General features: G+C 48.5%; 5 protein-coding genes across 5 annotated transcripts; 4 read left to right on the top strand and 1 right to left on the bottom strand.

Annotated features, from left to right (window-relative positions):
- Positions 1 to 1,573: 1,573 nt before the first annotated feature.
- On the bottom strand, positions 1,574 to 6,713 carry E1B28_005799 (uncharacterized protein). The gene is made up of 21 exons (XM_043150388.1): positions 6,267 to 6,713; positions 6,147 to 6,213; positions 5,967 to 6,091; positions 5,831 to 5,911; positions 5,645 to 5,768; positions 5,301 to 5,592; positions 5,138 to 5,245; positions 4,374 to 5,084; positions 4,227 to 4,324; positions 4,104 to 4,170; positions 4,008 to 4,035; positions 3,833 to 3,954; positions 3,653 to 3,777; positions 3,522 to 3,588; positions 3,424 to 3,471; positions 2,994 to 3,370; positions 2,855 to 2,935; positions 2,568 to 2,807; positions 2,227 to 2,511; positions 1,998 to 2,178; positions 1,574 to 1,939 (listed from the first exon to the last, which is right to left on the bottom strand). The coding sequence occupies exons 1-19, from the start codon at positions 6,530 to 6,532 to the stop codon at positions 2,404 to 2,406; spliced, it is 3,135 nt and encodes a 1,044-aa protein (XP_043011475.1). The 5' UTR covers positions 6,533 to 6,713; the 3' UTR covers positions 1,574 to 1,939; positions 1,998 to 2,178; positions 2,227 to 2,403.
- A 69-nt stretch (positions 6,714 to 6,782) lies between these two features.
- On the top strand, positions 6,783 to 8,361 carry TAL1 (sedoheptulose-7-phosphate:D-glyceraldehyde-3- phosphate transaldolase). The gene is made up of 7 exons (XM_043150389.1): positions 6,783 to 6,881; positions 6,950 to 6,972; positions 7,021 to 7,161; positions 7,216 to 7,317; positions 7,382 to 7,594; positions 7,649 to 7,957; positions 8,020 to 8,361. The coding sequence occupies exons 1-6, from the start codon at positions 6,812 to 6,814 to the stop codon at positions 7,823 to 7,825; spliced, it is 726 nt and encodes a 241-aa protein (XP_043011476.1). The 5' UTR covers positions 6,783 to 6,811; the 3' UTR covers positions 7,826 to 7,957; positions 8,020 to 8,361.
- Positions 8,362 to 9,194: 833 nt separating this feature from the next.
- E1B28_005801 (uncharacterized protein) lies at positions 9,195 to 11,651 on the top strand (the record flags this gene model as incomplete). The annotated part of the gene is made up of 12 exons (XM_043150390.1): positions 9,195 to 9,396; positions 9,455 to 9,489; positions 9,553 to 9,576; positions 9,630 to 9,948; positions 10,006 to 10,142; positions 10,199 to 10,264; positions 10,323 to 10,659; positions 10,726 to 10,862; positions 10,930 to 11,052; positions 11,112 to 11,194; positions 11,258 to 11,409; positions 11,467 to 11,651. 12 exons carry the CDS (start codon positions 9,195 to 9,197, stop codon positions 11,649 to 11,651), a joined length of 1,800 nt encoding a protein of 599 aa, XP_043011477.1.
- A 450-nt stretch (positions 11,652 to 12,101) lies between these two features.
- Positions 12,102 to 15,027, top strand: E1B28_005802 (uncharacterized protein; the record flags this gene model as incomplete). Its single annotated transcript, XM_043150391.1, has 4 exons — positions 12,102 to 12,230; positions 12,291 to 12,756; positions 12,824 to 14,175; positions 14,236 to 15,027. The coding sequence occupies 4 exons, from the start codon at positions 12,102 to 12,104 to the stop codon at positions 15,025 to 15,027; spliced, it is 2,739 nt and encodes a 912-aa protein (XP_043011478.1).
- A 586-nt stretch (positions 15,028 to 15,613) lies between these two features.
- Positions 15,614 to 17,403, top strand: E1B28_005803 (uncharacterized protein; the record flags this gene model as incomplete). Its single annotated transcript, XM_043150392.1, has 7 exons — positions 15,614 to 16,243; positions 16,303 to 16,395; positions 16,456 to 16,583; positions 16,647 to 16,894; positions 16,953 to 17,068; positions 17,122 to 17,235; positions 17,293 to 17,403. 7 exons carry the CDS (start codon positions 15,614 to 15,616, stop codon positions 17,401 to 17,403), a joined length of 1,440 nt encoding a protein of 479 aa, XP_043011479.1.
- Between the last annotated feature and the right edge of the window lie 2,319 nt (positions 17,404 to 19,722).

Here is a 19,722-nt window from a genome sequence, read left to right on the forward strand (position 1 = left end):
GCGGAAAAACAGGAGATGAAGTATATATGGTCTCCAGATATTCAGATATATTGTTGGGGTTGGACAATATGGTTGGAGAGGTTGGATTTGATCATCTTGGGATCCACGAGTACGGGAAGTGCGTAAATAGGTCGTCCATCGGTACGCGCTTGAACCCGGTCGTGCTCCTCGTGCTCCGATGGACTGGAACGTGGTTTCGATAACCAGAAACTCTACCCAAACAGTGCGATGTCGTATGCGGTTATAGTTTAGAATGACTCTATGTTCGTCCGTTAACATAAACACAGGGGACGCTTCAAGACAATGCTTCTACCTGATCCTCCGGATCTTTGTTGATTCTCCATAGACCGTCGAACTTTATGATGTATATACCGAGTCGACCAAATTCCTTGTGGATTAAGCAGTAGACAGTGGCAGTGTACCACTTCGCACCGGTTGCGATGAATGTTTGCTTGGTTGTGAACCTCCAGAAGCTCCTTAGTAAGACCGCTTGGATTTGAGATATCGACAGCGAAAGGTCAGCGCTTCAGCACTGGCACCCAAGTTCTGCTACTATGCTCAGTGAACTGTCAGCAAACAGTGCTCGGAATATGTGTTGATAAGTATATTCGTTGACTCACTCATGTCGGACAGGTGGTTATGGTCGGTGCAAACAATGGCTTCCTAGCAAACGACGTTTCTGACAATCCGCACATCAATGGAAAAAATCTAAAGAATTAAGGTGTCACAGCACTGGGGGACCAGTGGGATTAATAGCCTCACTCTGTAAGGCACAGTACGTCTGAACGTCGTAGGTACAGATGTCATCGCGTTTGTTCCGGAAGCACAGAGGGCCGAGTCTATTATTTGGCACAGATATTCATGGCTTCGGGAGGAGTCACTAGTCCTACATCGCCTGTAAGTACTCATAGTCAGTAGCGGTTGAACCAACCGCACGAATTAAGATTAAGATCTGGCATACAGACCAAGAGAGCTTCCTCAAAGAGCTTCAAGTTCCGGTCCCGAGCGGTGGGCCGTTGACGGTTGAATAGCCTCCATAGTTTTCAAGCCCCATTCTGCAGCGGTGTGGTGTAGATAGATTGATATTTCCACGGTGAATTTAGCCAGCTCGGAGTCGAAGAGTATTGTTGAAGGACTGAGTAGACAGAGTCAACGAATCACAATCCGGGGCCTACGAGAATTGCCACACTGCCGCCAAATCGAGATTTGCGATGTGAAAGTTTTTATCCAGTTTTCATAGAATGATGAGAGCTAAAAAAGTATGTTCCTTTCCCAACGGGTTTCCTTTGTTCTCGCATGTAAAAAGGAGACGTTGTGTTTGCGATGATGGGGTAGCGAACAAAAGAAACCAAGTTCTGCACTCGAAAAAGGCAACATTTTGGGACCAAATTATTTATCGCAAATTTTGTTCTTTTATGGATATTTTTAGGAGAATTTTTATTGCAAGAAGTATAGATAGATAGCAAAAAACGGGAGGTTTCAGACTTCAGTTGGCACTGAGCAGGAACTTTGATGTCTTTCCTATCCTTTCTCGCTCTACTCGGCCCCCTCCTCGTCCTTTTTTATAGAAAATGGACATGCGATTCAGAGTCAGGTTCCGACTTGCAATTTGATCCGGGTTTCGAAGTGCCTGATTATGGCCTTGGACCCACTTGAGCATTCCGCCACAGAATTTCATTGTGAATACACTCATGAAATTTGCAGTTGGTTATGCGCGTCCTGGTGTATAGAGTGATACAGTTGATTGAAAGGACTTCGTCGTTGTGAGGAGGACTTCAGAAGCAGCTTAGTATTGAAAGCGAAACGAAATTTAGGCAAGGTCAAGATTGAGTGGTGATCCAACCGTCCAAAGGACTCAGCGACTTATAGCCACATAACGTTGTAGTCGAAGTTGAGGTGAGGTATGAACTTGTTTTTGATTTTCACGTTTTGTCTCCTTCTGCACCTGAGTTAACATCGGCCGTTTTGCAATGGTTTGATGACTCGCGTACGCTCACCAATAGGCGGGACAGTGCTTGCCGGTGTTTTCAACACCCTTCAAACGGTTGAAAGACTCCATCTGGTTTAGAATGCCGGACATGTCAAGTGAGATCAATAGTTCTGTTCCAAATGTAACAGTCACCGGCGAATTTATCAGGGACAGAACACTGTTAAGAGGCCAAATCATTTGTCACGGTGCTTTGACAAATGAGCACACATTTGACGAACCGAGTTTACACTACGTACACATCATATCGTGTTCGCGTCATTATGCTCAACAACTTCAACCGCCTACTAACAGCTTCCAACTATCGACTTTGATTCAAACTTGATGTTGCAGAAGCCGCGAGTGAGGATGCCGTCTTCTATGCAGCCGCTCGCTTACAAATTATTTTGTTCATGATTCAAAGGCGAGTGCGGAATCTAGACAAAGGTATGAGAACGGTCAAACTGATCCCTCCAATTCACAAATCCCTTCAACGGGACCACGCCGCAAATCCTTTTGGTGATGCGATGGAGCTCGTCCAGACACTACGCAGTGCAGATCAGTCAAACAAGGCGAATGAACATTGATTCGGAAAACAAACCTCTAGTAGTTGGAACACAGCGACGATACCCGTGGCGTAATACATATAATTCAACGAAGTTACTTGGTCGATTGCGATAATATCATATTCCTTGCTTGTAGAATTGCGATGAGCATGTTGGTGGCTGTGTTGGTGGTAGAAAAACCGTCCAACTAGTCTTTGAGGTAAAACTTCAGCGAGCGGCTCTCCCGCATTAAGGGACTGGGACACCGCGGAGAAAACTCCTATCACTTCGGTGATCTGTAATCATGATGAGGTTTAGTGATATCAACGGCTACAGAACTCACAAAATTTGGGTTGAGAACTCTGGTGCAGTGCAGAAACTGTAAGCGCCATTCGTCATTCATCTGGAAAAGGGCATTTGCCAACTATGTAATAGAGAACGTGTGAAACAGGGGCCGCTGAGAGCGGAGGGAATCACCGTACCTGTGCAAGAGGAGAAATCATATCTGCCTGAATCTCGATCAAGGCATGATAATCTTCCGCTGGCCACCTCCCACGTATGTTTCCTTCCCACTTTGCCAGTGCCGTAAATCCTCTGATGGCATTGACTTCCTCCGCAAGGCTAAACAAACGTTCCCTAAACTCTTTGATCCAGAATACAGAGGGACGATCATGCTCGTAGTTGTTACCGTCACCATCACCGGTATCCTGTTCAGCTAGGGTGTTGTCTGATATCCAGGTCGCGATAAGAAAAGCGTAAAGATTGGATATGGCTCCAACAAGTGAAGCATTTCGCCGTCTGACAGCTTTACGACCTGATTTCGGGGGCAGCATCATCATAACGAACGACGCCCCGGACCCTAGATTCAGATTCAGCACCCGCACAGCCGCAACACAGAATATATTCATTTACCGATCGAAACAAGCACAAAGCGCCTCCACGCTACGTCCCATCCAATACCTGATGGACATCCATTAGACTGGCATGTCTACTGTAAAGTGAATACTTGCCAGGTGACCCGTAAGAGGGAATATGTCCGTCTACCCACGAGTATCCGACAATCAAAGTGTACGTAGCCTGTACATAATAGAATAGTTAAGTTTGTATAATGAAGCCTCGGGATGGAAAGATCTGGGCTTACGCAGGCAAGAAGAACACCGGCAAGATATTGCGGTGGCGCATAGACACGCAGGAAAACCAAAGGGATATTCCACAAGCCCACGGTCGCTGCAATCCCGTATGGATTTCCAATGCCATGTCCGTTTCCTGCCGAGTCCCAAGTAAGCCTTAGCAAAACAAAAAAAAAAGACATTGTAATCACCCATGTACCAGGCGGCCAGGCCTAGGACCAGTCCAATGGCAGTCCCCATCAAACGAGTAATAAGATTGAAAATTTGATCAGAGGCGTATATGTTCATGGTTGTCTGAGCCATGATAAGCGCCCTTCGAAGCTAGGTCGGTACATGATACGCGTAGGTCGAACAATCAAGACTTACCATAAGCCCTTCTGTACGTAGTAGAAACCTTGGGAAACAGAAGTAAGTCAGAGGCAATGGATCTGGGTCGCCTGAAATCGAGGCGAGATGACTTACGCGCTGACCGCTTCAGGACTGCGGGAAGCCAAAGGATCACACTGATGAAAGTGTACTTGAATACAAACTGTCATACATAGGCTGAGATGGTTGACAAGAACTGATAAAAGCCTTAAAACTTGCCATTGCTTCAGCGGTGCTGCTCCAATGATATAATGAATGGATGCTATTCATAAACCTTTGTACAACATTCGTTGGAGGAGCGCTGTCCGGATCCCTCCCTAACAAAGGTGTTCAGTCACCGACAGAGATTATAAAGGCTTTGCCCACTGTAATCTTTGATATCACCCATCTGGGATACGCTTGATGTTGCATCCTCACCAGTGACTGCGATGTCATCGTCGTCTTTTTGTCTGAGTAAGGTACCCAGTTTTCGTAAGCCCTTCGGTGCCCACAACCTGTTCCGGTCTCGTTTTGCCAAGGTTCTGCTGACCAATTGCATGAGGACCATAGTGCTCTCGCTCACCGCAATCAAGTTTGATCCAAATACGTATGAAAGGAAGAGGTTCCGAACTGGAAATGAATCACGGTCCTTTTCTAATGTTTCGCTGTTGAGGAACGACATATAGGGTTCGAGGAGAATCATCCGGTCAGTAGTCTTGAAATTTGTAAGCTCCTCACGGAGATGTTTGATAGCGCCGTCAAGTTCTTCACGCAACGCCTTATCGATGCTTGGGACACGCGTCCATCGGTAGTTATTGATGTTCTCTAGGTTTCTTCGCATACAGTCAACGCCTTCGATGCAGGCTCGGCGCAAAGCAGATGTCGACCGATCTAGAAGAGGAAGCATGTCTGTGATGCGAACATTATACTGGTCTTCCATGTTGGCGTTAGACTGGATGATTTGTCGGAGAAGGTAGGTATCGTTATGTGTTGGGGTATCCGAATTATTAGTACGGGTAGAAACGGGACTGGGATCTGAAAAGTCCTCAACAACAGTGGCCCTCTTCCCAACCATGGTGTGAAAGGTGTAGAAACCGGCTGACCTTCAAGTTAAAACAAATCGATGAAGAGATGAAGGCAAAACCACCAACCGGTGCGAGAAGCTAGACCAAGCAATGGTTCAAGGAGTTCCTTAACATCATCGCTGCTCCATCGACCCCAGCTGAACTCCAGCGAGACAAATCCAGCAGAGTTCAACACTGACACAGATTGTTATTACCAAGTTACCCTTCGTGGGGACGAAGGAAAGCTCACGTTGCTTTTGCGTGCCAACTAACACCGCTCGCAAGCCCTTTGCCTTGGTGGTGATAGCACTTGAAGAAATACCTAGTTGAACGGGAGAGGACTTCAAGACATCGTCTTGAAGCGATATAATACTCTCGACGCGATCTAATTGTTGACATATGGATGTCAAGTAGGAGTAACACATCGTTTCTGGGAAGATGCAGATAGTAGCGATAACTGCAATAGCACCATAACATCCCACAGCAGTCAAGGTTGAATTAAGGAGCGTGAATCGAGGGGCCGGGAATAGAGGTCCCAGTGTCTGTGAAGAAGGTGAGTGACAAGACGAGATTGCTCCGGCTGAGGCCACTCACGCAGAAGATATCTATTCCGATTGTCCCGAAAATGCTGAGAAAAACGAGTTTCGGAGCATACGCTCGCAGTAGGCCGAAGATGAAAGCGCCGAAACCAAGAAAACAACCGTACACCACTGAGACACTGGAGAACGATTACTCTGTCAAGCCTGAACAGCGACCAACCAAAATAAAATGTGCTCTCACCGAATATCGAGGAAAGCCCCATCAAAGATCGCCATAGTCTGAGCTGCGGGATTCGCTTGTAAAGCCGGATTGGAGCTTATCCTATAAGACTTGATATTTGTGAACGAACAACAGGCCAAATCTCCGATTCACCCACATTTGCTGAACCTGGATAGTGGCAGCTTGCAACTGTGCCATACTGCGGGCCGCGTTGGCTGCACGTGTGGCTGCAGCACCAATTCCCCAGCCCAACAGCATGCCGCCAATTAGGGTTGCTATCATCTGTTCGAGGCTAGTTTTTCAGCGAATCCTGAAAACTTGAAGATGGGGAACATACGAAGATGAAAAGTTGAACCGGCATATTGGGAGGAAGAAAAACGCCCGCTAACGAAGTAAAGAAGGCCCTGTGGCAAGGTTCAGCCGCTTCGAACACAATCCCACATTGAACAACACTCACGAAGTTCCCAACGTGTTCAGCGATGCGTTAGGTAGGATAACAACAAAGCCGACCCAGGACGCCAGCCAGCATCTCAAAAATACTTTGAGCGAACGAGGCGAAGTACAGTTGGTCGTAATCCACGAAGGAACATGATTCTTGATGGTCTTTAACAGAGATTTTTCGTTAGTCTGAGGCTCTCGGGAACGACCAGCATCAGAAGCATCCTCGGGTTCGCCATTTTTCGCACTGGATTGTTTGTACTCCGAATTTTCTTTTTCCGACATGATGGGAGATGGCAAGATGCATTGTGCATTTATGGACTCGAGATGAACTATGGATCATGATGCATGATGCAAACAGCCGAATAATCAATGAACCGACTTAACAGGCAACCTGTTAAGTATTTCGAAGGACGGCCGTGGCCTAGGATTGGCCCTAGGGGGAACCCGGACTTGTAGCTCGGAGTAGAACGGAGTGAAACGGCCCGCTCCTAAATCCTCCCTTATTTAAGAGTGTCATCGCTTTGTAACCACTAGCGAATCGTTCTTTGAACCATCATCAACATGACCACCTCACTCGATTATCTCAAGCAAACTGGTACTGTCGTTGTATCGGACTCCGGTGACTTTGAAAGTAAGTCGTCCTTCTCGTCGCGATCTAGTCACGATGTGCTAACTACAGCTGATCGCGATCGACAATAGCCATCGACGTCTACAAGCCACAGGTATGCTCCCGTCAGGTATTGAGATGCATTAGATTTACAGAGTGATAGGATGCCACTACGAATCCCTCTCTCATTCTCGCAGCTGCGAATAAGACTGGTTACGCCCGTCTCATCGATTCGGCTGTCAATATTGCCAAAGAAGGTGGAGGGTCTCTTGACAAACAGGTCAATGCTGCCATGGACCGATTGGTACATCTAAAAACCTTTTTATTTAAAATTGAGTCTGACCTCGAATCCTGCTAGTTGATCGAATTTGGCAAGGAGATCCTTGCCATCATTCCCGGTCGTGTCTCCACAGAGGTCGATGCACGATTGTCATTCGACAAGGAAGCCACTAAAGCTAAGGCGAGTTGGGATTGCCCCACGACTCGACTGTGAACCATTGACAGTAATCTTCCCCATCGTTTAGGCCAAGGAACTCATTGCTCTCTACAGTTCCGTCGGAATCAAGAAGGAGCGCGTATTGATCAAGATTGCCTCGACCTGGGAGGGTATTCAGGCCGCCCGTGAACTCGAGCGGGATGAAGGCATTCACTGTAACCTCACTCTCTTGTTCGGTTTCGGACAGGCAGTTGCTTGCGCTGAAGCAGGAGTCACTCTGATCTCACCGTTCGTCGGCCGAGTGAGTATTCTTAGCTTTATTGAGCGTTTCAACTCACCAACGTGGTATTCATAGATTCTTGATTGGCACAAGAAGAACACAGGCAAAAACTACGAGGGTGATGAGGACCCTGGTGTCCAGTCTGTGAAGAGAATCTTCAACTATTACAAGCAGCATGGCTACAAGACCATCGTCATGGGTGCTTCTTTCCGTAACGTCAGTAAAGAAATATATGACTGTGCTATTTTCTAAATCCCGATTTCGAGCAGGTTGGAGAGATCAAGGCTCTCGCTGGTGTTGACTTCCTCACCATCTCCCCATCACTCCTTGAAGAACTGAAGAAGTCGAACGAACAGCTGCCTAAGAAACTCGATGCTGCCGCAGGTGTGTAGTATCTATCAGCCTTTGAGTGGTGAATTTGCATACTTACATGGTCTTCCTTGTAGCCGCAAAAGCCGATCCCATCGAAAAGGTCAGCTTCATTGACAACGAGCCTGAATTCCGCTGGGCTCTGTTGCAAGACCAGATGGCGTTCGACAAGCTCCATGAGGGCATTAAAAAATTCGCAGAGGATGGTGAAACTCTGAAAAACCTCCTTCGCAAGAAGCTTTCTGCGTGATCATACTCTGGTGGAGCATGGGATTAGATTTTGCTTATTGTACCATTTAGCTATAGACGTTGTACAGGAGTTGCTACAAAGATGAAAATTATGTACACGAGTGTAATTCGATGATTATTGTCTCCTTAATTCGTGTTATTGTTTGAATGGCTCTCATGCCATTCGTCACATGGCACTTAGATGGTTGGTTAACGTTTTCCTTGTCCTCTGGATTCCCCAAGTGAAAGACCTATTTATCTGCACATGAGTAACATCGCAATTCGCATTGACGTCCTCAAAATTCGTTCAAAACGTACTCCACCAGCCCTCAATGTCACCGTCAGACGGCGTGCAAGTTTCACGATTGTGAATCATTGGTTTGGTTGATTATGGCTGCGTCAATCGTTGCGGTGAGGTGAGGTGCACTTTCAATGTGACCCACGTATCCCTGATCCTTCAGGCTTGTTGAAGTTGTTTTGAGTGTAGATTTGCCAAGATTCGACTGTTATGGCATCTAGCCTACGCCCAGACTGCCGAGAACACCCTCCCCTCCACCGACAAGAAGCATATGCACAAATTTCGTTCTTTCCGCCCTTCCCTGGACTATTGCAGGGATGATGAAAATCTGCCTCTGCGAGAGATAACGATCGGTCGAACTGGGCTGGGCCTTGCCCACGGCGAAGTAGGTTTTTTCTGAACCACTCGTGGAAGGTGTGGTCTGTCCACGGACTTTCAGGATAAAGATCGCATTAGACCTAGTAGAAACTAAGGTTCGTCCTTAGCTTTTACCTCTTTGAAATGGTTCAGTACAGTTTGGCAAGGAATCTTGGTTAATACACGGAAACTCTTGGGATACGGCCGCCCTCTATGCTTCCTCAGTCCAAGCTCTGCTCGACAACTTGGCATCATGAATGTGACCGTCCCACAACTTCCCGCGACTCTTTCAGGAATCCGGATCTAATATTCCAAGCTATCAGTGACTATAAAACCTTCCAATAGACCTGTACGGCCCAGCTGGTCACCATGGCTAGTCTACAGGCTGCGCGACCCGAAGTCGCACACAGGGAGGATGCGCTAAAAAATGAATATCCCCTCGAAACCGGTGACTCGTCTAATGACAACCTCTACGAGTCGGACGGGATCCATGACGGACTGGAATCCCCAACCAAGGAGGAAAAGATAACTCTCAGGCGTGTCTCCGATAAAATACCATGGAACGCATATCGTACGTTTTCGACAGTGTTCACATTTTTCTGCAAACATTTTTCTACCCCCTTCTCCAGTAATCGCACTTGTGGAGATGGCTGAACGATTCTCCGTACGTACATTGACCCCCCCCTTCTTACAACGACCTCGACTCGGACTTACTCCGTTTTTGCAGTACTACGGATCTGTCATCGTTTTTGTAGGATAAAAACAACCATTTTCCCGGTTTGACGGCTAACGATAGATCAACAGACGAACTTCATTCAACATCCCCTTCCTCCAGGTTCACGTACGGGGGCAGGAGGTGCCAATGGCCAGTCTGGTGCTCTGGGAAGAGATCAACAGACGTCCACTGGGTTGAATACATTCTACCAGTTCTGGGCCTACACGACGCCGTTACTGGGAGGATATGTTGCCGATACCTATCTAGGCCGATTCAACACTCTCTATGTCGGTATCGCGATTGCCATGGTTGGCCACATCATTCTTATCATTTCTGCTATCCCGGGAGTTATCGAAAAGTCAAGTGCTATTGGTGTGTTCGTACTGGGTATGATTATAACCGGCCTAGGTGTGTGATTATTCCTTCCGGTTCCGACCACGGACAATGCTGATATTTTCCATACAGGTACTGGGTTTTTTAAAGCAAACATTTCCCCGTTGATCGCTGAACAATACCGACGAACGAAACTCTTCGTTATTACCGAGCCATCAGGCGAGCGTGTTATCGTTGATCCAGCTCAAACGGTTGCTCGAGTTTATATGGTAACGCCGATATCTTCATGGATTTTTTTTTTCTAAATTACTGAGGCCAAATACAGTATTTCTACCTGTTCACCAATATTGGGTCACTCGTCGGGCAGATTGGCATGACTTACGCCGAGAAAGTATGACATTATTTCAGTCGTTCCTCTTTCGTTCTACGCTGACCGGGCCATTGTACAGTATGTTGGGTTTTGGCTATCGTTTACGCTGCCCACTTTCGTTTTTATGGCCTGTCCGGCCATTCTTTTCTTCAGTCGCCACAAATATATTCGTTCACCTCCTACAGGATCTGTCCTTGCGACTGCGCTTCGTCTTTGGATATTTGCTTCGAGAGGTAGATGGAGTCTCAACCCAGTTCGGACCTACAATAATCTAACTTCCGATGACTTCTGGGAAAACGCGAAACCGAGTCATCAACGAGAAGTGCAGAACTGGATGACGTTTGATGATGCGTGGGTGGACGAAGTTAGACGCGGTCTGAAGGCCTGTTCCGTCTTTACATGGTACCCGGTATTCTGTAAGTCTTTTTTTTTTCCAATCCCTCGTCCTATCCTATCCGTTATGTTGATGTTTTCGTGAATAGGGCTCTGCTATGGACAGATCAACCACAACTTGACATCCCAAGCTGCAACATTGAGCACCCACGGGTTGCCCAATGACGTTCTATCGAACTTGAACCCATTCACGTTGATCATTGCGATTCCGATTTGTGACTGGTTTGTGAGTACCGTTTTACGCTATTAAATTTTAATGCGTCAAAAGTTGCTTTCTAATCTTCGTTGATCAGGTCTATCCCGCTTTGCGTCGTTGGGGAATCAATTTCACGGCCCTCAAGAAGATGACGGGTGGTTTTCTCACCGGGGCGGCGGCGATGGTCTGGGCAGCAGTCGTGCAGTATTATATTTACGAAGTGAGTTTGATCACGGCTCGAGTCGTTCCTGAAGAGTGAAACGGTTGGTTTTGCAATAGACTAGTCCCTGCGGTTACGCCGCCAATTCCAAGGCTTGTTACAACACTCCCTCACCTCTCAATGTTTGGATTCAGACCGGCTCGTGAGTATAAAAATAGTATCACTTACCTTTCTCGTTGACTCATAACTTTCTTCGCTCTGATAGCTACGTTCTTATCGCTCTGAGTGAAATCCTAGGCTCCATTACTGGTTTGGAATACGCGTACATGAAAGCACCAAAGAACATGCGTTCGCTGGTCATGTCCATCTTCTTGTTCACGAGTGCATTAGGAGCGGCTTTGTCGCAAGCCTTCCTCCGTACGACATATCTTCTTATGTTACTTGGATCGAACTTGATGCTGATTTCTTCGATAGCACTCGTTGTGGATCCTTTTCTCATCTGGAACTATGGATCAGCAGCCATCATTGCGACTGTGACAGGCATTGGGTTCTGGTTGTTCTTCAGGAAGCTGGATGCACAGGAAGATGAATTGAATTCGTTGGCCACGGGAACGATGTGTAAAGACTTTATTCCACAAGGGCAGTTGGAAAAGGCCTAGGTCATATAACATATGTTTCCCACTGTATTCTAGTTTCTATTCTGGGAATGGTAATCGCCATCATTGGTGACATGTTAGCGCCGTTGTGTGAAATCAGAAGATGGTTTTCTGAGCTCGAGTCTTGCAACGTGTTGTACATGACTCGAAAGCAGCGGTAGCGCTACCGTCCACCAATCACACAGAGGCGGGGTAGTGAACCCTGCAGGCTCCCGGCCTTCGGGGCGCATCGGACTTGAGATGGACTATTTTGGCAACGGAACTCCGATCAAACATAGTATTCGGCCCCAGGGTGACACTGACGAGATAGGCGCTTTCATACATCATACCACTACCTGCTGTTCAGCACGAGCACTCTCACCATAGATTGCCTTATATTCCAAATGCCCTGCACGGCTTAATCCCTGGCTATTCGTCTCAGCGTCTTCGTTTCTTTCTTTCTCGTTTCGTATCATGTCAAATGATACCCAGAAGGCAGACCAGATAGCCCTACATTTCTACACCAAGCTCTTCTACGTCGTCAACGATGCCAGGAATATCAATATCACGGAAACTAACCTGAACTCGAAGATCGACAAATGGGTACGTCTCCTGTCATGTAGCTTAGTGGCTTTGACTCCTATCCGTTATTTCCATTTGTAGTTCAACTTGGAGACCCCAGACTCTGATCTCTTCACCAGAGACGCCAGGGAACCGTACAAATCTCTTTCTTCTGCTTCGCCACCACCTCTCGAGATTCAGGTTCTTCTTACCATCCCAGAGTTGACGAATAATCAAGTCCTTGTATATCAAGCTCCAGATTCATCCAGAGTGCGCGTCACCCCAACTCCCAAGTCCATCTTACTCGAACGTTGGGTGCTCGCTTTTACACCTCGCGACCATCATGACTCTCTTGACGCGGAAGAACACGTGCATGTAGCTCTACCCACCATCTACAAGCACGGTATACCCTTGTTCAGGAGCCTCTACAGCCTTTTGCGCATTTTACCCGCATGGAAACTCTGTAAGCGCCTACGGAGGCGGGGCATGGCACAGATCAATCGTGGAAATGGTTTAGGTGTTCAAGTTCGTGTGCGTGAAGCTGTCAATGACAGGATTCTCGAATTCGGTGGGTGACGCTTGTGAAAACACATTCATTCACATTCCATTCATCTTATTGTTACTTGTGCGTCTAGATGTTCCGCCATCTTCATCATGCCCTCCATTGAGTACAAGCGCTCATTCGTTTCCATCAGTCCCTTTACCTATGGGAACTCTTACCCTGACATCCACTTACCTCTCCACGCCTAACTTCAAGGTGGATGAACTAGAAAGCCTCCTTAGTTCCAATTTCATGTCGCTCGATGTCGGTCCAGAATTCACGCCCACTTTGGTCAAGAATCAACAGCGCGATTCCCTGCTCTCCACGCATGAGGGCTCTCCAGGTAGTCTGCCCATGCGTACGTCGCTACCACTTTCCCCGCCGAGAGAGATTTCGCGTCCGACTTCGAGGCTTCCTTCTACTTCATCCCGACCAGCTTCACAACTTTCACCGGAGGATGCGGATGCCATCGCTGATCGATTTGTGCTTCCTACACAAACAGCGCAAATGCATTATACGTCTTCATCCCCTCCTCTGCCATCGACACAAAGGGTATTCCCTATCACTCGCGCTACGACGACGACTTCTACCACGACTACCACATCTCTCCTTTCTGCAGCCAGACTCCGCAAAGAATCCTTACAGCGTCCCATGGTGTCTGATACAAACCTTCCCAGTGCCATCTCGACGACCTCGACCTCTTCTCAACCATTCCCATCCTCCTCGGGTTCTATTCCCCCGCTGCAAACCGGTTTGACCCCCGGAGCTACATCTCAAACATCCCCGATATCTGTACGGAGACCGGGGCTTAGCCCTGTTAACCCATTCAAGTCGGGAACGCTCGTCGATCGTACTGGTGGGAACAGTTCAAGTAGCCTAGGTCTCGTTGGTACCGGTGGATCTCCTTCTTCGTTCTCGTCGTCATTGAGAAATCAGGTTGGTGCTGTCGAAGGGTCGCCAATGAGCTCCACAGGTCTACCATCCTTACCGAATTTCTTTCGTGTTAGTGGGCCAGGTAGTAGTAGTGGTAGTGCTACTGGAAGCGCAATTGTAGGACCACCGCCGCATTCGCCCGCTCCTGGAAGCAGCGTTGGAAGTGGTGTTGGGGGAAGCCGGCCGTCTCCACCGTTTGCGCCCTCAAGCCTGAGTGACCGAGGTGGTGGGGGCACTGGTGTTGGCAGCGTTGGAGGTGGAGTTGGGGGTGAGATACCTGTGCCACCGCGTAAGAGATACTCCTCTTCCTTTGGGCACCGGTATTCCGTTGGTTCCACGGGTTCCGGTGGATCTGCTGGAAGTGGACCAGTTGCTGTCAGTGGAGAAGCAAGTCCAAGTCCAAGAATGCAACTGAGAGAGCTTGCACCGGCGCATAGTCGAACGAGCAGTCTGGGGCAAACGAGTATAAGGAGCACTACTGTGGTGGCGGGTGCAAGAGGTGATGGTCAAGGGGTATGTCGTCTCATCCATTCTTCTTCTTTGTCCTATACCTGATTGAGTTCTCGTTCACAGAGCTCTTCTTTCCTTGGGACCACGACAGATGATGACGACATCTCGGTGTTTGTTCAAGATATCGATGCAAGAAAACCGTTGATCGGAAGGTCGAGAAGTCTTGTCAAGGGGGGGAATGAGGACACGCATTCTTGTGATTTGTCGGTTGACGTGGACAAGGATCAAGACAACTCGAACGCGAATAAGGAATTGATGGAAAGCGATGACAATGAAAGGACCGTTAGAGAACACGAACATGAAAAGGACCGGAGAGGAGATTTACCGCCATCCTTCTCGAGCTCGGGGCCTAGGCGTCAGTCCAGTACTATCAGCTCTACCGGATCTGGATCTGGGACTACCATTGGTGCAGCAACAATACGACCCACCTCAGAGGCTGATGTCGCCCATCCAGGTACCGGTGTTGTGGGGCCTACGCCGTCATCTCCTCCGGCGGGGTCAGGACCGATGTTGACAAGTGAAATAGAGGTGGACGAGAAGTTGAAGAGGATGAATGAAGTATTTTTGGCCAGTCTTGAGGGTCTTGGTGCAAGAACCTCGCGTGTCATGGAGAAACCACCTCCATCGTTGGATTTTTTAGGCCAGCAATCATCGGCGCCAGCGTTATCGTCGCCTGTGTCTCCATCTACTGGGGCATATCGTGGAAGCGGTATAGGTAGTACTGGGAGCCCTTTGCATAATCAATTACAATTCAACATCCAATCGGAATCCGGTGGTGGAGATTCTGAGCAAGGATCCCAAGAGGTTATTGGGAGGTTGGAGTTGGGGAGTGGAAGGGGATTGAGCGGGAAGTGAGTAAGTGCAATTGAGAAGAGGAATGTCGATGTAGTCTTCAAGATTTTCCTCATGCAGGAGGGCCATCTGCATACTTGTGGCAATCGGATGTCATTCAGTTTCTGAATCTGATCTCCGCATGTACTTCACCATGCTTCCTCGTCACTCGACTTCCGTATGGTTTCCCCTTGAGTTTCGTCGTTTTGCTTTCGTTTCTTTCTTTCGATAATTTGGCATCCTTGTATTTCTTTACAGCATATCATGTTGTACGTTCTTCCCACTCCTGTCGTTATCACCAGTTTTTTTTTTCTGCCACCGCCCATATCACAAACCTAATTGACGCAATCACAAGTTCGTAGCATGTATTTTTTCCTCATATCCCAATCTCTCACCATCTCCAAGTCTACTTATGCTTTATGGCTTTCGTTATTCACTCGCTCGTATCTAACTTTCGTTATGAACGATTTTATTTATTCCCGTTTCCATGAGCTAATTCTAGGTCGTGTGCCAGTAATATGTAGACCAAAACTCCCACGTCCTGACTCAAGCTCTTACCTACGGGTTCAGGGGAGCCTGCCTTCAGAGTCTCAACACGAGCACAAAGAATATGCATTGCCTATGGTTTTGCTCTCTCGGTTTATTGACTCTTCCTGCGCGTGCATACGGCCAGCAAAGTCCATTCCTCTCTACAAGCGCACAAACTGGAGCATTGCATAAATTCAACTTGATCCAAACGAAGGTTGACGTTGTAGGACTCGCAGAGGCGCACGGACTTGATATCTGGCATCTTTCCCTATCTCAAGCTCACATATTTGAACCTTTTGACAAGAATATCTTGAGAGGGCTACCGGACGCTCTTCAAGTCATTCCACACGAGGTTTCTTACATCCCTTCTGCCAATGCATCGACAACTTCCCAAATGGACGAATGGGACTTATCGTCTCTTGCGAATACTACCTATCACTCAGCTTATCATCCTCTTCATGAAATCAACTCGTTCATTCATCAGCTGGCCGAGATATTTCCAACTAAGGTCGAGGTTGTAGAATTGGGACACAGCGCCCTGGGTCGAGAGATGTATGCGTTGAAGCTGACATCGGGATCTCCGGATGACCGCAGTAAAGACAATGAAAGGAAACCTAAACCACCCAAACGGGACAAGCCGGGCAAGGAACGCGAATTGGACCCAAACAAAAAGCTCGGTTTTGTCATCGTTGGGGCGCAACATGCTCGAGAGGTAAGGTGGTGCAATATTGTGTCTACTCCGATCGTGAATCTTACTATGTTTATTGGCAGTGGGTTGCAACGTCGACTTCGCTCTATCTTGCACATTCGCTCGCAGTTAATTCGTCAGAACCCCGATCTTTAGCAACCATATTGGACGTCTATGTCAGTAAAGGGTTCATTCCTCTTCCGAACCCCAGTCATCTAACCTGGCCGGTTCCACAGGACTTTTATATCATCCCCAGTCCCAATCCGGACGGCTACACATATACATGGGAGGAAGATAGATTCTGGTATAAGAACCGCCAAGTTATGGGACCGAAAGAAAAATGTGTTGGGCTAGATATGAACCGGTACGTGATATATGGAACATTGAATATGGGTTGACATCTTCTAATACAATCTGTTACTATTAGAAATTGGGGATATAAGTGGAAACCGTTCTCTGTTGGGGAGGGCTCCCTTCAAATGAACCACCCTACTTCGTCCTCGTCTGAGCTCCTTAAAAAGAAAAAATCCAAGCGTCCCCCAGCTGATCCGTGCTCTTTTTGGTACCCCGGCCATCGAGCTTTTGAGTCTCCAGAGGTGAACAATATCGCTACATGGGTAGGAACATTGCCAAATTTGGTGGGACTGATCGAATTGAGGGCTTATGGGCAGATGTGTGAGTTGTTGCCTACATTAACCTTCCAATATGTGGTTCTAACTTGACGGACATGTAGTGTCAACTCCCTTTTCATATAGCTGCAACCGTTATCCTACCGACCTTGAAGACCAGACAGAAGCTGCACAAGGAGCTATAGCGAGTCTGAAAAACGTACACGGCACAGTCTTCGCGGTAATGACCCAATATCGTGTCTCCTTTCGTCTTGTTCTAAACCCCAAACACAGGCCGGTTCTCTCTGCTCCAACCTGTACACTGCTCCAGGTAACCTCATTGATTGGATGTACAAACGAGTCGGAATCAAATATACTTATGTCGCGCATTTGAGGGATACGGGCACAGTGAGTTTTCATTTCTCGCCGCCGCCGTTAGCTGTCTTGATGTTCTTGGTCACAAAGTATGGCTTTGCTTTACCCGCCGAGCTTATACGACCTGTCGGTGAAGAAACAAGCGCTATGGTGGCGTATTTATCCAAGTTCATCAAAATCCAAATGAAACGTTTCCTGTGAAGCGTATCTAAAGCTGAGCGTGCTCGATCCATTTTACGAAGTTCCGTGGTTTTTACTTTGAGTTGTATTTCTGCTACTTGTATCGATAGGCTGTAGGTAACAAAGTTGGCCAATTGTTAAAAGAGCTTTTTCTTTTCTGAACGTGATTGATGCTCAAGTTGCACTTCGTTAACAGCTCTGGCTGTCGTAAATCTGCATTTAAGAAGGAAAGAACTTTAGATTACAGTGACTAAAACGTGTAGCGACACGCGAGTCAACCGGCCCTCCTTTCACTCTCCTTTGCATAGATGTAGCTGATAGTGTAGGGTGTAGGGGGTACTTATTGGTTGAGCGGGTTCCATGCGCGGCGGCTGTGACTCTCATCGATCATCAACACCCCTCGTCCCGAAGCTCCTCATGGCCACCGATATCCTCCAAGGCCGGTGGCTCTGGGACTTGACGTGAGTGGCCAATTATGGTGAATGCGCCAGACGCCTCATAAATCGGGCTAGTGCTTCGACCCCTTCTCTCGTTCCAAAATCTGGATCCCAACACAGTTCCCCTCGGGAGGCCTCGTCATACGTTTTCTAGTTTGTATTGATGCGACATGCCTGGCCGCATGGTTCTTGGGATGGTGGAATGCTTTTCGATACTTGCCTAAGAACGCGTGGTTCGTACACTAATGTACTCTTCCAAAGCCTTCCCTATCGAATTCCATGAACTTCGGCCTTGAGCCTTGGTTCGGTTCGAAATAGAGAACGATCCGGTTTTTTTTCCTTTGTTCCTCCATCCTCTGATCCAGTCCTGATGGGTTTTCGTCCTTCGATGGACGTCTGAGCGTGTCACCGGAAACTGCTGTTGGTGCGAGCCCATTTTACGACCTGGAGCAGAAGTGTTGATTGCCTCGTGGTGTGCTTCCTCCAATTCACTGTCCGTGACTGGTGCAAACGGCTGGTCTTGGTTTTGAGGTGTTGGGGGACCGTTCTTGGCCTGAGAGGTCTTGAGGTTGGTAAAGCTCCGCCCGCGCGAAACTTCTCTTCATGTCTCGGTTGGGTATTTTCGGCTGACTGGCACTCTGTGAATGCTGCCCAGGCCCTCACGCCAGGTTTAGCATTTGAGCCGATTTTGACTGTGTTTGATATTCCTCGTGCGTACAAGCTTCGGCAATGTTCTTGCGAGTAGTGTTGACTCGGTGGAAATCAGTACGTCTCGATGAGGCATTTTTCTTTGTCAGTGAAGTATCCGGCTCGGCAAGACCCGGAGATGGCTTTTCGAGCAAGCGCGGCGACCGAATAAGGTCGCCGCTTCTCTTCTTGCTACCACCATCACCACACATCGTTCTTTGTAGCAGTTGCAAAGAACTCTTTTTCGAACGAAACCCACTTCTTTTCTCTCTTCCTCTCACACTCCGTTATTCATTCGGCTATTCCATCCTCACTGGCTACCTCAATGACATCTTCCAACGCGCCCGCCGAACGACTGCGCCCCATTCGCATTCCGGCCCTGGACCTGTCAAACGCGAACACACTGCTCTCTCGACGACGGGGGGCTCGGGGTCGCTTTGCGGCACAGCGCGCACCGTCTCCTCTCGGGGATTTTTCGGACCACGGTGGCGACGAGGACGCTGGTGACGAGGACGACGAGGACGAGATTAGACAGTTCAGCGATACCCGCCCCTCCTCTGTCGACCCGGAGGCCACACACGAGCCTCTCGTGCGCGACACCCACACTGATGATAACCGTTCGGCCACGCATGGTGGTGGCGAAGACGAGCCCGTTGCTGGTCCCGCTGGACGGCTCACGGCGTCGCCCGACGTTTCGACACGCACAGTGCAACCTGCAGCGCAGGAGCCTCCGGCTGCTGACGCTCCAGGGCGCATATACCCAGGTTGCAGTGCTCACTCTCCCTCTCCTCCTCGTTTTACTCGACTGGAGAAGGGGAAGGGCAGAGCCGCTCGGCCATCCGGTGACCCGCAGGTCGTTCCGTCTGGAGGTACGCTAGCCCGCTGGCTTCTCTCCCGTTCTGGTCCTTGACTCACTAGACCCGCAGGTCATAATCCACGTCGCGCTCATGACGGAGACCCAGGATTGGAGCGTATCATGCATGATCGCTCGGTGGTAAACCCGCGCACCAAGACGACGACTCGTGGTCCGGTAGCACCGGTGGCCACTCTCCTGTCTTCACCTTCGCCTCCGCCCAGGATGCCCGGGAAGCAGCGTCGAAAGCGTCGGCATCGCACGCCTTCGCCTTCGTCTGATTCCTCCTCTGGCTCTTCGTCGGACGGCATCTCGGGTACCTCATCCAAGTCCAAACGACCAAAGCTCGCTATCCTGGATCCT

Source organism: Marasmius oreades, chromosome 3, assembly GCF_018924745.1.
Source record: "Marasmius oreades isolate 03SP1 chromosome 3, whole genome shotgun sequence".
NCBI lineage: Eukaryota > Fungi > Basidiomycota > Agaricomycetes > Agaricales > Marasmiaceae > Marasmius > Marasmius oreades.

What these genes read in the sequence shown, in the direction of transcription:
- E1B28_005799 (XM_043150388.1), bottom strand. Translation starts at nt 6,532, where the DNA reads ATGTCGGAAAAAGAAAATTCGGAGTACAAACAATCCAGTGCGAAAAAT. An exon ending in CTGAACACGTTGGGAACTTC is followed by an intron (nt 6,214 to 6,266) that starts GTGAGTGTTGTT and finishes ACCTTGCCACAG; the next exon opens with GGCCTTCTTTACTTCGTTAG. An exon ending in CCGGTGTTCTTCTTGCCTGC is followed by an intron (nt 3,589 to 3,652) that starts GTAAGCCCAGAT and finishes TATTATGTACAG; the next exon opens with GCTACGTACACTTTGATTGT.
- TAL1 (XM_043150389.1), top strand. Translation starts at nt 6,812, where the DNA reads ATGACCACCTCACTCGATTATCTCAAGCAAACTGGTACTGTCGTTGTA. An exon ending in GGACTCCGGTGACTTTGAAA is followed by an intron (nt 6,882 to 6,949) that starts GTAAGTCGTCCT and finishes GATCGACAATAG; the next exon opens with CCATCGACGTCTACAAGCCA. An exon ending in AGGAAGCCACTAAAGCTAAG is followed by an intron (nt 7,318 to 7,381) that starts GCGAGTTGGGAT and finishes CCCATCGTTTAG; the next exon opens with GCCAAGGAACTCATTGCTCT.